The 16,616-nt window shown below is 40.3% G+C and overlaps 1 protein-coding gene across 1 annotated transcript in view; it reads left to right on the top strand.

The window, feature by feature from the left end:
• Window positions 1–16,616, top strand: part of dph6 (diphthamine biosynthesis 6) — a 69,389-nt gene that overhangs the window by 20,109 nt on the left and 32,664 nt on the right. The window contains exons 5-10 of the mRNA XM_036593300.1: window positions 799–917; window positions 9,472–9,533; window positions 10,641–10,735; window positions 10,908–11,001; window positions 13,539–13,662; window positions 15,473–15,598. Coding sequence (XP_036449193.1) covers window positions 799–917; window positions 9,472–9,533; window positions 10,641–10,735; window positions 10,908–11,001; window positions 13,539–13,662; window positions 15,473–15,598 — 620 coding nt within the window. The remainder of the gene's footprint in view (window positions 1–798; window positions 918–9,471; window positions 9,534–10,640; window positions 10,736–10,907; window positions 11,002–13,538; window positions 13,663–15,472; window positions 15,599–16,616) is intronic.

The raw sequence follows: 16,616 nt of genomic DNA, 5'->3' as shown, positions 1-16,616 counted from the left end.
GTCTTCTCACAGTGATTAGACAGAAACACCTGTGGATTTTTTCAAACATGAAAAAGAGAGGAGCTTGATTTTCTCCTCTCTTTCAAAGATGGAAGCTTTCAGGACACTTTATCTGATGGTGATAGTTTTGGTGGTCTTTTTTTCTTTTTTTTCTTTTAATAGTTTTCCAGTTTTGGTAACTCCTGTATTTTTTCACACATTTGCTCCTCCTTATGCAAGAGGATTACCTCTCAGAAATGAGGATAATTTCCTCAGAAATATCTTTGGTAACCATTTCGATGCACATGAGAAAGAAATCAATGCGGCAGCTACGGTGTGTTTGTGTAGTGTTAGTGTGTGCTTGTGTGAATGTTAGTGTCTCATTGAAGGGGAACATAATGTCAGTTAGACGTTTGGGAACAGCTTTTGTTCGAAGGACACAGCTGTAGCTTGTTGGTTTTAAGATTGGAAGTATGGAAGCATTAAAATGGCATATCATGCACAGAAGTAAAGAGTGGACAAATTAAATACTGATAGGTTTGAAAATGTACTTTATGTTGGAGACACGGCTGTGTAATGTTCTGTCAAATATTAGTTTCCTTAATTTTTCTGACTGGAAATTAAGTTAACAAATTGAAGATGTCTGACTTTTGCCCTGTACTGTATATGATTTTTTTTCAATATTGAAGAAAGGAATACGATATCACTATAAGTATTCCCTTATTTGCATTAGCAAAAGTTGTCAATTACAATTCATGCCAATAAATCTGTTTGAATATGAAGCTAAGTCTCTCTCTCTCTGTCGCTCTCTCTTTGCAGGTGCTCCAGGTTGCAGCTCCAGTCTTTGGCGTACCTGTGGCGGCGGGATCAGGCGGCTCTGCTGAACGAGATGATATCCTGTGGCCTCCACGCCCTCCTCATCAAAGTGGCGGCGTTCGGTGGGTGAGAGGCGACAGCAGGCAGCGGCAGAGCAGTCCAGCTGCCACGCCCTGCCGTTCATGGCTTAGAGCTGGCTCTGGCTGGAGTAAGCCTGCTGGGGGGGCTGAAACTAGAAAAAAAAATGAGAGAATCCCAGACCAAAACCTAAATCATCAATAATAGCTTTACAGAAGTGTTGACACGCTAGCCAGAGACAAAAGCAGTGAAGCAGAAGACAATATGAGAAGATAAGAAGGGGAAACTGACAGTTGAAGCAAGATCAGAGATGAATGCTTTCTCTTGTTAATTAAAGCCCTCAGTAATCGCATTCTACCTGATTGTTTGGAAGCTGAGGTGTGTTTTGGGTTCATGCATACCTCGGAACACACGGGGCATGCTGTTCAGGTTAAAATCTTGTATGTCTCATTTAAGCCGTTAAATGGCAGGGTGACGGAGGAAAGGTTAGTGTCTTGTCACCTGTTCTGTGTTGCTCCATGCGCTGCCTGAGGCCAAATACATATCAGGTTTCTAACTAAGATTTGGAGAGGAAACTTTTTTTTTTTTTTGTGGCTAGTTCTCTCTGTGTGAAGATTGTTACATGTATCTGCTTGACATCGAAGTTCCTTGACAGGAGAAATGATGAATGATAATTAGGTTGCAAATGGTTCTTTTTTTACTTTCAAGCTGCTTGTAGCAATAAATCAAAATCAGAAGAGTGTTTATATGCATTTAAGAGCTTGTTGTCATCTGTTAGTCAGTAGTTGTGAGGCCTTACATGTAGACTGTCGATCTACTTCCTTCCAATCCTGTATTTGCTATAGACTTGTTTTCTGAAATGACATGACATACACTACATACACTTAATTAAAAAATATGATGAATGGAACATGATAAAGAGCCACAGATATTACAAGTGCAAAAATTTAATTTAGCACTTGTATAAACCTATGTGTCATAGGTGGTTCCCCAGCCTCACAGGTTTCCTATTCTACCGCTTAGAGAGTATTTTCTTATGTCTATAAAGCTGATAATTCTGTGCTTTGACATGAGTGATGGCACTGTCCTGCATTTCAACCTTCTGGGGTGAGCCCGAAGTAGAAGCAGAAGGGAGGTAATTATGCTGATGAGATTTTTTTTAGTTCACTCCTGAACACAAAGACCCTTTGTGCATGCTGTAGGAATGTTGAAATCACCCAAGACTGAAAGGCTTTCCAATTCAGCCGCAAGCCATTCGCCACCCCTGAACGCATACGCACGCCCTCCTCACCTCACCCTATGTCTGATAAACAAGTCTGTGAAAGCAGATTCTCTGCATTTCTGGAAGCTCCAAATTAGAAAGGAAAACTAGCATAGGTGAGTTTGTGTGTGTTTTCTCTTTGGCTTCAGGTAAAGGAGTGAGATGTTATCAGCGCTGACTCCTCACCCGGCCCCGGGCGTCAGTAATTAGAAATGAGAGAATGGAATGGTCTTGCAGTGCCGCGGGGCCATTAGGCCCTGCTGCTATAATTGCAGCTTTCATCAGAGCAAGCTAAAGCAGCTGGGCGTGTTGTGTGCAGGTATTGGGTGACAGAGAGAGCTTTACCTGCTCGACCCACAAGAAGAGCTAAAGAGTCCTCCTTTCCGACATCAGGGGTCAGACTGGGATGTGAAACAACAAATTCTAGCATTGTGGTTGATGGAGGTTTACTCGTCTGGTCTTGGCTGCGGCTTCTCTAGAGAGTGGGAGTTAGATGGGGAGTATGTGTGAGTAATAGCACACATAAAGTAGGCTCAGTCCTGTAAAGGAGCTCACACTTAACCCCTCTAGGTGGTACATTTTTAGAACATGTTGTTCTCAGACAGTTGCCCACACACATGCAAACTTGTTGATGTTTTTGTCTGTGCAGATCCTTCGAATATTTTCACAGTCCCCTTGCCGACTAACAGTGGTAATTGGCTAGACGAAATGGCAGCATTAAGCCCTCACGTGATTAGTTAATTGCTTGCTTTGTGGAAGTGAAGATGCCTAGATGCTGTTGCGTCTCCAGTACCTAATTGAACTTCAGCTCCAGTAATGTGTGAAGTTGAGAGGTTGCTTGTCTCTGTTATGTTACTTTTCCAGTTTGCCTCTTTCTTTGCATCTAGCTTTTAAAATTATCTTCCTTATTGAATTCATTCTTGTTTTTGCTAAATTCTTGTTCATTCATTTGCTGTTATTGGAATATTTTTAGTTTTTCCTGCTTAACTCTTAAACTGTGCTCTTATTATTCAGTTGGTAATTATTTTGTATTTTGAAACTAATATTTATGGATAAATAATATTTATTAGAGGAACTGAAGTGTAGCCCTACATACAGGCTCCTGCAGTTTAACTGGTTCATTTCCATTGGTCATTTTAAGCAATACAACACAAAGGGGAATATTTTATCGCAAATAACATCATGGCTGTGATTCAGTTGCAGGCACATGCCAAAATCAAGTGCTGTACATTATAGCCATGTATTACAGCCATGTTATTTGCAATAACACACAACCTCAAGTGTTCTATTGCTTTTATACAACAGTTCTGCAAAAATAAAGAAACAAGTCAACACAATGTCATGTGTGTGAAGAACTGCTTATGACTTCCTATTGTGCCCCCTTCTTGACAATTTTCAGCCTGTTAAATCTGAGTGAGTAAGCGAGCGAGCTAGTAAGCTAGTTGCAGGCCAATTCCACGAGGTTCTTCGTGTCTGACCAAATGGACAGCAGGTCAAATATTATCTTACAGAAGTTGTTTAATGCCCTGATTATATGTTTTTGTGTGCACTAAAGTAGAAACTAAGTAATAGTTAGCTACAGTGTAAAGTGAGTCATTTCTTAGCAACTGGTGCTCAGCACAATTATTGTGAAAAAATAGAACGCTGCTCAGCCAATCAGACTGTGCCACCGAGACTAATTTTTGTGTAATATGCAATATTCTGTCTTAATTCAGCCTCATCTTGAACATCTAAATAAGCATTTAAAGCATTATGAAGTGCACTTTCAGTTAATTAGCTATTAAACAATAACAGTCTCTACTGGAGCTCTAAAGCAGAATTTATGTAGGAGCTAGAATTGCCTAAAAGCAATGCAAGCTGCCATCAGATCAACAAGAGGAGGTTTGCTTTCAGGGGCATCTTAGTGGGCCTGGCCAAATTACTCTGGAGAGCAGAATCATAATTTGCTGTTGACGTTTGTGGCACAACCAGCAGTAAAGCACAGTGATGGGTACAATTAAAGTAGCATTAGCTGAACACAATGACAGTAAATGGAGAAGTGTGCCCTCAGGTTGCTCTGGATAACCTTGACCTGGATCACTCCTCCTTAGGTCCTTTAGAGTAAGAGTCTAAGCTCCCTGTGACAAAACTGCAGGCAAGATTAGTCACTGGCTAGACATGCCCAGTAATCTTTTAAAAGTCATTGTATTCCCTCTCCAGCTAAGCCAATCTGCATTGAGTCAGATTTTGGAGTTTAAGCTATGATCTGTAATTTCTAAATGTAATGGCTTTTATTATACCTATTTGCTATGTTATCAGATAGCGGTTCGTATTAGATTTCCACAGAGGAGATTAAGCCCTTTTTCCGTAAAGATAAACATCAGATGAGGTTATAATTGCATGCATTTTCTTTATTTCATTTATTGGATAAAAAGATTATATCCTTGATCTGCCTGAATTGTATTCGCTGCATGTCTATTATTCCTTACACTGCCTTTGAATTTCAGATAAGAGTTCGAGCAAATTTTCAGATATGCCTTAATCTTACCATCTCCTGTCTCTACCTGCCCTCGCCCCTCTTACTTTCTCTCTCTCTTTCTCTCTCTCTCTGTCTCTCGCTCTCGTGCTGAGATTGGGGTGATAATGAAGAGTTATTGTTTTCAGTAAGGTCTTTGAGAGCATTGTTCAAAGGATGAACCAGCTCACCTTCCAGCAGGAGATGCTTTTTTCACGCGTTTAAAAGCTAAAATGTTACACATCATGAATCCAATTTTCCCTGCTTTTCTCTCTGAAGGCAGGGATTAAAGCCAAGCTGTCAGTCTGCACGCCAGATCTTCAACAACCTGTGCTAGGCTGATACTCCCAGCGCCGACACTATCTGGAATCTCGCAGGCTTTCATTTAGCTCTCTGCTCAATAGCAGTGGAGCAGATTCTTCCCAGATTTAGTTTCAATTAAAAATGTAGCCAAAAAGCCGGTGCTTTTGAAGGATGGTTAATTATAGCTGCTGGTGTAGTTGTTGGTGGAAAAAAAAAACAGTTCCAAGGATTAAATCTAAGTGAGAGACTGGTTGTATAATAATGAAATTAATTTAATTGTTATGAACTTGAATAGCCTAATGTTATATGGCTTGAGGTTATACAAGAGATTTCAATTCATTTCTCTTTCCTTCTCCACATTTTACAGACATTTCCCTGTTTAATATGTGAACATAGTGTTGATTTGGTATTGAATATTGAAGATATTTATTTTTATTCATAACAAAGTCACAGTACACTTTCTATAAAGCCTCATGTAGCATTGATTGCGGTCTAAGCTCCATTTGTGAGATGGACTACAACCTACCATTGTCTGCACTCTGCAAATGTGCAACATGAAGGTGAATTTGGAGATCTTTCAGTGCAGTTCAGCAAACAGCGAAGCTTTGGAATCCATTTCAGTGCGGCTCAATATGCTGGTTTGAAAGTTCACTGACTTTAATTGCTGTTTTATAGGGTACTGGCTGAAAGCCTTTTAGAGTCAGGCCGTTTCTTTTGGGTTTCACTGGAGTCCTGTCTGTCTAAAGTGCACTGAGGCTGTGGTGCTGGCAGATGAATTGAAGTGGGCTTATTTGCGTTTAATGTGGCATAATGGGGTGAGGTAATTGGCTTCAGGTCAGGTAATAACGGGTGCAGAGGAGAGGGAGCGCGAGCAATGTGAACCTCATGTGAATGAATCAAGAGGCAGGAGATTTGTAGATCACAGAGGACATTAGCCTGTCTGTGTGTGAATGGCAGCCATTGTAAATTCATGGAAGTTTAAAGTACTGTACAGCATTTGCATGGGCTTTTTTGACCAGCCTTATGTGTCGGGTTATCAGCTCAATATGTGTTACTGCCAACTGCTCCACCCCCAAATCCAGTGCTATTTGAATCACATTACTAGCGGTAAATATCGAATCATGCATCATTTTTTATTTAAGAGAAGGATCTTAATGAACATCCCCCCCACATAGCAAAATGAAGCCAATCATCAAAATTTGTTAAAAGGGCATGTCTAATTAAAAAAGGATATTGAATTTTAATGGTGCGCTCCCCATTGCCTTTGTGCAGGGTTAAGAAGAGAGAGGAAAAGCAGATTAGATATTCTCACACTAATTATGAGCTGAGTTCCCCAGGGGTGGGTTCGAGGACCTACTCCCTTTCCCCTGTCTGGCCTCTACTGTTCTTCTGCAGCTCTGCAGTGTCTGAAAGTGCTACAGCGTGACACTGGAAATACTCAGTCTAATGCATGCCTTTCCCCCAGGGCCTGCGGTCAGCACCCTGACCTCTGAGGTTGTGAGGAAAAAAGAGAGCAAAGAAGCATCGTCATCATCATCTCCTTAACACACTTCAGTTGACTCCTGTAATGGCCACCACTGTGCGACAGTAATTGAAATTTCAATTGGTTCAGAGTTAGTGGTTTGTTGTGAAGCGTCCATAGAATATGATCTTTGGAGAATTTTTGTCAGGATTTGTCTATACATATAAAAGTTAATAACTTGCCAAAATGCCCAGTAAGGATAAGTTATTTTTCAGAAGATATTTCTGAGGACATTAGATATAAGATAATCCACTTGGATGAGGAATGGGAAAGTAAAAAAAAAAATTAAAAGATACAGAAAAAAATCAGTCTCCTAACAACAGTACAAGACCTGATAGACCACCAAAACTGTTCCCATCAGATAAACAGTTCTTAAAGCTTTCAGAAATAGGAGAAAAACAAGCTCCTGTTTCTGTCCATCCTTCTACTGTGAGAAGACAGCTCAACACTATGGGTCTGAAAGGATGTGTAGTTGTCAGAAAGCCCTTACTGAGAAAAGGAAAATTTGCAAATCAAACAAAGAAGCTGTTGGTGTTCTCGGGGCAATGGACTTTCAGGTTGTAAGAAGCAGAAAATGTAACCAGTGTGGAAACATATGCCTGCAGATTTCTTTGAAAAACTGAAAGCAAGTCTCTTGAAAAGAATGGAAGCTATAATAAAACTGAAGGGTGGACACATGAAATACTGAATAATTTGACATTATATTTAGTTGTAGCTTGTGCTTAATGACCCTTTTGACTGGAAATTGAATAAATAAAGTGGTCTCTGAGTTTTCTTAAAAGCACATAGGGTTTCTCTCATTTTTGTTTAGTTATTACCAGCTTACTAGAATGACAAAAACTAGAGAGCTATTCCAAATATGATATTATGGACATAGTTTTTGTCAAAATGGAGAGCGTTTCAGGGAACAAAATCAAACAGAGGCACATTTTTGTGATTAGTCTTAGTCGTTTAAAAGTTGTGTATTAGTTCTGAGTTGTGATTCCCACTATACTACTTGTATGGATTCAGTGTTCCCCTTTAAGGAAACAAAGAGATCGAGAGGTCGTTATGGAAAACAGGGTGGAATTGAAACTATTATATGTTACAGAACAAAAAAAAGCCCCTTTCTTAAATGATAGCAGAAAATGTAACCAATGTGGGAAAAGCATTGGTTTACCCCACATGCTTAATGATGTCAATGTGGCCACATGTAGCCAGAGGCTTTAACAAAGCAAAGTGTCTGAGGAGGAAGCCTGTCATCCAGACTCGAAGTTCTTTGTAGTTCTTTTGGACATGGCACTCTACAGTGTGGAGATGTCTTATGTAGCTGTGTCTGCTTTGAGGGCAGAGCTTAGCATGGCTGTGGTTTTGGGGAAGTAGATATTGGCATGAAGACCTTATGTGTTTGTTTATCAGACAGGAGGACAAAGCCTTGTTTACGACGAGAGGGAGATCAGAACCAGGTTGGAGGGAGGAATGCGAAGCGAACACATGCTGCACATACCTCAACACAGGGACCATACTGAGCTGCTGCGTTAAAGGAATAATTTGGCGACAAATCAGATTTAAGCGGTTTTGCCCCTAACGCAAATATAGTCGATCAGCCAAGACATGTTTGGCTTCCAAAGTTTGCACTTTAGTTTTGGACTAGAGGTACCAGGCTAATGTCACAATAGTATAAACGAAAGTTTACATCCCACCCATTAGCACTGCTACATGCCTAAATCATCACACATTTGCCTCAAACCATGTCGAGTTGTTAAGTCATCTTAAATAGACTTGCTTGTGTGGTTTCTGACACTGTATGACGTAATGTGTTTTCTATAAACATGTACAGAAAGTAAGCCAGAATTCAGAATTCAGGATAGGATTTTTGTGCATTTTTATCTGGACCTCAACATGTCTTGGCTGACTGAGTACAGTAGAGGTAAGGACAATTATGTATGAATTATATTATTCTTTAAGGACAGTGAGTAGCTCAAGTTGAACATGACAGCATTAAACGCTCATTGAGTTTATGGGCATGTTGGGTTGAGTTGCAGATCAAACTGGAATCTATAGTAACCTAGAACATAATTTATATTGTGATCTATCAGCTTATTTTTCTTCAAAAGTGTCCAAATTTGTGTATATATTGATGATACTCTTACTCTCTCTATCTCTCTTTTCTCTTTCTTGCTTGTTTTCTTTCTCTTTTCTTTCTCACTCTCCCTCTGTATCTTTCTCTGACTCTTTTCCTTTTTCTTTCTCTCTTTTCTTTCTTTCTTTCTTTCTTTCTTTCTTCTCTTCTCTTCTCTTCTCTTTGTTTGTTAGTGTGTTTGTTTCATTCTTTCTCTCACCCTCTGTATCTCTCTCTTCCCCTCCTTTCTCCCTTTCTTCCACTCACTCTGTCCCACTTTCTTTCTTTCTTTTTTCTTTCTTTTTTTTCTGTCTCCTTTCTACTTCCTTCCCTCTCTCTTTTTCTCTCTCTTTCTCTCTCCCTCTCTCTATCCCTCCCTCTCTCTTTCTCTCTCTCTCTCTCTCTCTTTCTTTGTCTCTCTTTCTCTTTCTTTCATTCTTTATTTCTTTCTTTTCTCTCTGACTCTCTTTTTCTTTCCCCCCCTCTCTCTCTGTCTCTCCCTCTCTCCCTTCCTCTCTCTCTCTCTCTCTCCCTCTTTGCTATCCTGTTGTACATTGAGCACATGTGCGATCCCTGACTCACTTCCCGGTGCCGTATTTAAGAGGGAAATACAAATAAACAGGATCTCTCCCACTTACATCCACAAAGGAACCAGGCAAGGGTTCACTTTTCAGCGAGACTGAAAACTGTTAACCTTACCCGGAGAGATCTGTGTACACAATTTGCAAAGTCAAATAAATAGGAGCTGGAGCCAAGTTGTGTATGAGTGTGGTGTTGTGTGTATGAGAGTGAGAGAAAGAGAGAAAGGTTGGGCGAGCGAGAGACAGACGCACTCTGCTCGGGCCTTTTCTTGCTGTCATTCTCAATCACTGTGCTGTGTCTATGATCAGGGCCTTCTTATGTTGTGTGTCTGGCAGGCCTGGATCCTGGAACACATTTAGGAAAACCTCTGGCTGAGATGGAACCCTATCTGCAACAGGTCAGGGCCTACAAACACACACTTACACATTCCTGTACCTGTCTGTAAACTGTGTTCATTGTTCTCTCGCTTTACCCAGAGTGAACTTGCATTTGTTTGCCATTTGTTTGTGATTCACACATTTTTCTGATCAGAATCAGAATCCTTTATTAACCAAATATGTTTTCACGTACAGTGAATTTGTTGTTCTGAGTGCTCACAAAATGACAGTATAATAAGCAACAAAATATATTAAACAGTAAGTAAAATACAATTTATTTACAATATGAAAATTTGCAATATTGTGAAGGTTCAGGTAGAGTTGGTAATTGGAAATGGAAGACTACAACCCGACCTCATAAAATATGAGTTTCGGACCAGGTTTGGGACAATTTTTCACGTACAGCATCTGGCTAAGGACTTTTTTTAGTGAGTGTTTTCTTGTTTAGTAGATTTGTTTTATTTGAAGGAATATGCCTACATAAATTTCACTCACATGCATTTCACTCATGCACATTTTCACATTATTCCATGCTCCACCATTTTTCTCTCTCTAGTGTAGTCTAACAAAGCCTAGCTGTAGGTAATGCTAATTGTTCACTATGGACAAACTAAAAAGAAAGCTTTCAAACGGGAAGATTTTTTAAAATTCCAAATTAGCCAGGGGCGTCTTCACTGTGGAAACCTTATCAACAGGTGATCACAGCAGAAGCACACTGGTCACATACAGGGTAGAGCTTGCGATAATATTATAAGCATTGATCGTGGATACAACTGTTTCCAAAGAAATGGAAGTGGGTTAGAGGCAGATTTGGCTTTCAGATTTAGCAGTAGCAGTCGGGCCTGGTCTGGCTGGGTCTCAAAATCAGAGGCACAGGTTGGGTTCAGCTTCAGTTTCATGCTGACGCAGACCTCTAACAGTAGGTAATTTAAAGTGGCATCTATGATAAATAAAAATATGTACATAACAGTGAATAGGTGAAGTTTAGTTGTGCAGTTAGTTATGTATTCAAAGTAAACTGTATTGTAGTGGGAGTTGTAGACACCAGCAAGACCTACAATTGTTAATAGATCATGGACACATATCTTGAAATTTTGAATTATTGTGGGATATCATCTTTCTGACAGCTTTCAAAGAAGTATGGAGTCCATATATGTGGCGAGGGGGGCGAGTATGAGACTTTCACCACAGACTGCCCTCTCTTCAAGAAAAGGATAGTCATGTGAGTAACACAAACACAGTTCATCAACTTTAAACTAAATCTTTATTTATCTATACATTTTACACAGGCTGTATTAAGTCAGCTTCACAGCCATAAATGTACGTTATTCTAAAAATCTCTTTATAGAAACTGTGTTCAAGGCATGCTCTAAATGTTTTCACTCTTGTTGCAGTGATAAGATGGAAGCGGTTATCCACTCAGCAGACGCATTCGCTCCTGTTGGATACCTGCGATTCACACAAATGCACACAGAAGACAAAGCTAACGTGAGTGCAGCCTTAAATGAGGATCTGTGCAACTTCATGTTTGTTTTATTCCTTTTTTCAGCCTCACTTGCCACTGCAACAGGTCAGATAATTACAACTATTGATCTGATTGTTTTGCTTCATTTCAGTCAGTGTGGCTGATGGTCTTGCTCGATTGTTATTCTGTTGTCTGGTTATCAAATCTCAGTTAACTATTTTTTTTTATGAGAATTACCTGTCAAGCCTTCTCCAAAGCTATCATTTACTAAAACATATAAGATTAGAGAGCCTTATTTCACATGATGTCCTTCTAAACGTTGTCATTGAAATTGTGTTTACAGATCATGCTTATTTTTAAACAGCTGGCAAACCGTAAAAAGCCCATAACTGTTGCCTTTCTCTGTGCGTGAGAAGTTTGTTAAAAGCCCTCCACTGCTTTGACGTAGAAAAGAGGGAAGCACTTTGAGGCATTAATGAGAACTAGGTCCAGAGGCGCACCCTCTTCTTTTTTCCCCTCCCTCCTTCCCTCTCCTCCATGCCCCCACGCTGCCTACTTTGACGTCTGCAATATTCACTCCCGCCTGAAACTAGGCCTGGCTTAACAAACATGTCTGCTTAAATTAAGGCACTTTGCATTCAGGTAGGCCTGGGAAAGCACAATGGCTGCATCCAGCTTGCTGTCGCCAGGGAGATATATGGGGGAGAGAGGAAAAATAGAATGCAAAAAGAGGAGAGAGAGAGGGAGAAAGAGAACATGAAAAGGTTATTCTAGCCCCAGAGACTCTACAGCGACTGCCTGGGCGGTCTGGGTGGATTTGGGGCACACATTGCTGGTTAAGTTTTTTTTCTGAAGGGCTTTGTGTCAGTTTGGTTTTTGGAATCTGTAGGGGTTATTGAATGCTTAGGCTGCTGGTGCTCTGATTCGATCAGCCTGTACACGCTGTCCCCATGTCCTTCACCTGATTCTGATGCAGCTCATACATAGGTTGGAGTGCAGATGATGCATAGGTGTGTTGGAGAGTTCTTTTGGGATCTGACCTGTTGAAGACCTAATCTAAGACCTAACCTTAATAATTAACAAAACAAAATGTCATAATCTGATGCTAGAATTGTTTTTGGCTTATCCATTATAGAATATTCATTTCTGAATATTGGATATTGTATTCATACTGTATCATCCCTGTCATTAGAAAACCTAACCTAATTTAAAACAGATTTTTACCCTTATTTATTTTCACATTATTTGTACCAGCTGCTCTTTGCATTGTTTGAACATTTCATGAAGAATCAAACAGTAGACATTTTGAAAAGCAAACATTGTAAAGGGCCCATGTCATGTTTTTCCTTCTCTTGCTAAGTTTTTTGCCTTCTCCTGCAAAGTTAAATGACAAGCTTAAATATGATGTTTTTTCTTCTCCTATAAAGTTATATGAGTTTTTCGTTTGACAGCAATGATATTTGAGTGCATATGAGTGGGATGACAGAGATGCTAGTCTAGTAATTGGAGCATAGGTTGCTGACTGGCTTCTACAGAGAGTATACTGGGTCACAGTGTGATGGGGGGCTTCCCTTTGGCTTTTCAGGGAGCAGTTTGTGTGTTTGTATGAGGGGGAAGAGTTTGTTTTGTGGGCTTATGTAGTGCAGGGATGGAGAAGGGGTATGTTGGGGGCTAGAGAAAAAGAGAAAAAAAAAAGCTAGCCTGTAAGCATGGCTGGTGCAGCAGTGGGGCCGTGAGCACATGAGTGTGGCACACCCCCCTCCCGGCCCGCAGGTCGGCTCACAGAGCTGGGAGATTCTGGGCCTGGTGCAGGGAAGAAGCTCCCTCACTCATCCAGCAGTCTAAAGCACTCTCCATCAGCCTGACAGATTCACACTGACACCAGCTCTAGAGGAAAGAGCACCGGCCTGGGCAGTGGAGGAGGAGGAGGAGGGTGGTGATGGTGGTGCGGGGGGGTACGGTGGGGGTGGGGAGGCAGTGTTTGCCCTCAGTTAATGCTAGTCAAGCTCCTCTCTCTGCAGCCTAAGAGCGGCTGGAGTATAATTAATTTGATTATCATATGGCCAACTGCAGTTGACAGCAGGGGATTAAAGAGATATGAAATATTTATTAAAATGCACAACGCTCAGTGGACTTTTGTCAGGTAATACATGTGGGCCTTTGGGAGGGCCAAATGTTTTTTTTCTTCTTTTGTTTGCAGACAAAAAAGAGGAAAATGCTGAGGATTAAAAGTAAATAGATAAAAAAAAAAACAGTATAGCACTCTTAAGACCGTGTCAAACCCAAGTCAAGGCCTTTGAGTGACAGCTGAAATGATTGCATTTACAGTATCCAAAAAAAAACACCCCCTCTGCATGTAATTCATGAATAAGTTAGCATGTTTTTCATATTCATTCACCTTCCAGTTATTTGTGTCTGGGCATGTCAAAAAAGAGTGAGACACATACGCACGCAGCGCACATGCAGGGTTATTGAAAAACTAATTACACTGGGGTTGGCTGTGTTTGGCTGCTTTCTGAGCCTCTTTGCCTGATTTATTCCTGTTTGGACTCTATTGCAGGGCTCCACAGAGAGCGCTCTGCCCCTTGGTAGTTGTCCTTGCCAGAGTGCCATTGACAAGATGACTGAAGAGGCGGTATATGCTGATAAAACCCAAGACATCCAGGAAGAATTTACATCAAATGGTGACCTTAGTTGTCAGTGAGGCCATTCTGAGATGTGTGCATGTTGTGTGTGAGCATGCTGTTGTATGCTTCAGGGTACAGAGATGTGTCGTTGTCCATCGGCTTTATAGTTATTCCTTTTATTTGTAATTTAGTTATAGCCATTAAAGTGTTTTCATAGGGCTTAATTACACATAAATATAGAGTGTTTATTAGAGTATTTTCTTGTTATTATGCTGGTCCTAGTTTTTCAGACCTGTGTATTCACAAATCATAGTCTGCAGTGATCATAGTTTAAAGCTAGAGGTAGGTAATTTGATGATACGTTGTAATCGTCATGATAAACCATGCCACACTGCACTTTTCATGGGTCTGCTCTAGGAATGGATATGGAAATTGTCGGCTGATGCGATATCTGATATTTTTATGTGCATATTGGCCGATACTGATATGTAAACATTTATAAAATGTTGTAATTGACAACATTTTATCCACCTTTGATAGCATGACAGAGAAATATAATTCTTATTTGTATAGGGATACAAATGCAGTAAATTAATAAAATGCAGATATTTTAGCACCTCTCAAATGTTCTGTTCTTCAGGTGTGCAATAAATATATAATTAAATATGAGTTTAATATGTCATTTTGAAATATCGAATGAAGAGTTTGATGTGGCATATAAACATTGTTAAAATTGTTAAAATTCACGTCCCAGTGCATACAGTCCATGTAAACTAAGCTCCAAAGATCTATTTTGAGTTTTTTGTTTTTGTGATGTTATGAAAACCAATGCATTTATGTATAGCCACTTATACAGCCTGCAACAGTTCAACTCTGCCTATTCTTGCTGGAGTTAAAAGGACTATTTTACTCTGGACTGCTTTTTGAATGAGATGCACAGCATAGGACAGCCAATCCAAAAAAAGCTCATTTGCATGAGTCTTAAAGGCACAGTAACAAAATGTAATTCTTAGGGATAAAGAGAGGTTAGAACATGGTCATGTGAAAATGAATTCTGACCCACACAAATGTTGTAGGTGGACTTCAGGGAAAGATAAAGTACGAGAAAAATGTAGGATATGTGTCCTTTAAAGAAAATATCTACCAATATCGCCAACAACATTTAGACCGGTTATATGGTGCCTGTGAACAACCACCAGCATATAGTAACGGCATACATGTAACTGATTGTATCAGTGACTGATATCCTGATAAAGAAATGTCTTTATGTATCAAGATACATTCTTGCTGTATGGCCCACCATTTTTTGGAGCTTTTGGTGTATTCATGACATTTCTCCCACATAATGGTAGCAGAAGCATTTGTTCTGAACAGAATACAGTCTGGGTTTTTATCCAGAAGATTTTAAACTCCTTTTTTCCTGCAAGTCTTTTTCTGTTGATTTTTTTAGATGACTATGCTGACATTGGATGCTTTGCATGTATTGTAGCTCTTAAAACATTCTCATTGAATCTGTCACTTCAGTGTCTCCTACAATTGATCTTATGGAATTCTTTACATGACAAGGCTGTTGGGAAACCGAGGGCATACAGTTTACAAGTGCTGGGTTTTGTGTTTATGAGCATCATATAACCTTTGTTAGCATTCTTATTTCATTTCTTTTCTTCCTTTGTGCAGAACTGTCATTATACATAAGATAAAATAAGCACATTCAGTGTGTTGACTGTAGCGTTGTTTCTTGTTTATACACAGCATCACCACAGAGATGCAGCAAAGACACACACACACATATATACAAAGACATACACATATTGCTGTGAGGTTTTGTTAACCTTCTGATACTGATCTTCGTGTTTTTTCATTAAAGCGTGCCGGCCCTGGTGCTCAGCCAGAAGCTCTGTGGGCTATCAGTGGATCACTGGCATCAGCGGCCTTCCCTCTGAACACACAGACGTCCAGGGCCAAACCCAGCATGCTTTCACTCAGCTGCAAGGTAAGTGGCTACAAAGCAGCGGATCACAAGGCTAAAAAACATGAAAGATTGCTCTGTGCTGGGAAGCAAAATGTAGCTTTGGATCGCTCCCTGTTTTTTCATGTGCCGCAGCAGAAGCTCGGCGCAGCCACGTGCGCTCTGTCTACAATAAATCTGTACTGGCACAAATCAGGGTAGCTTTAAGTATTCCTTTAACATCTGGAGGAGAGGGTTTGGGATTTGTCTTACCCGAAGTGGAATGGAGGCTGTACAGAGGCAAAAAAGATACAGACCCGTTTCCGCTGCTGGGCAAGTTGGTGGAGTTGTAGTCCTTTTTTAAAGCTTAGCTCCACTAGCAGCCCATTCTGTTTGTGCAGAGAGCAAATGGTTCTTTGTTCCAAAGTCGCTTTCATTTTTTTCCCCTTGTTGTGTTAGCAAAATGCACTTTTAAGAGGTATGGCAGGCCGTAAGTGGCTGCTCTTTATTCACTCAGGCCTTTTAAGTGGGGGCGTGAGCGCGCCATGTGTCAGGGACCCCGTCCATCACCGTGCAGGGATCGCGAGCTGCGCCAAACGAGGACAGACACTTCAAATTAAACTGGGAGAATGAAACCACCACTTCAAAATACACACATGCACACACACACAAATGCGTGCGCTTGGCTTTTTTTTCGCCTGCAGAACTTTTAAAGTGCAGGCTTTCTCAAAAAAAAAAGAAAGAAAGAAAAAAGGGGGAAAAAAGAATTTTTTTTTCCTAAGAAAGAGAGGCATAAGATGAAAAGCATATTTAATGTTTATCGTCTTACATTGCCGAACAGCCTTCACAGTACTGAGACAATATTAAACAAGTTAATATTTAATGAACAACTTCTTTGTATGAGCTAAGTCTGTGAAGTACACTGAAATGCCAGTGTCTGCAAAGGGAAAACAAACTGGATGATGTATGAAATTATTATGGGGATCTAGGCCTTGCCTCAAGACCCAGTTTCAGCCTTCCTTGCTGTTCTATTGTGTGCATGACAAAAATCAATATTTCACAT

Source organism: Colossoma macropomum, unplaced genomic scaffold, assembly GCF_904425465.1.
Source record: "Colossoma macropomum unplaced genomic scaffold, Colossoma_macropomum, whole genome shotgun sequence".
NCBI lineage: Eukaryota > Metazoa > Chordata > Actinopteri > Characiformes > Serrasalmidae > Colossoma > Colossoma macropomum.
The sequence above is the reverse complement of the archived record's forward strand: the minus strand, read 5'-3'. Positions and strand labels throughout refer to the sequence as shown.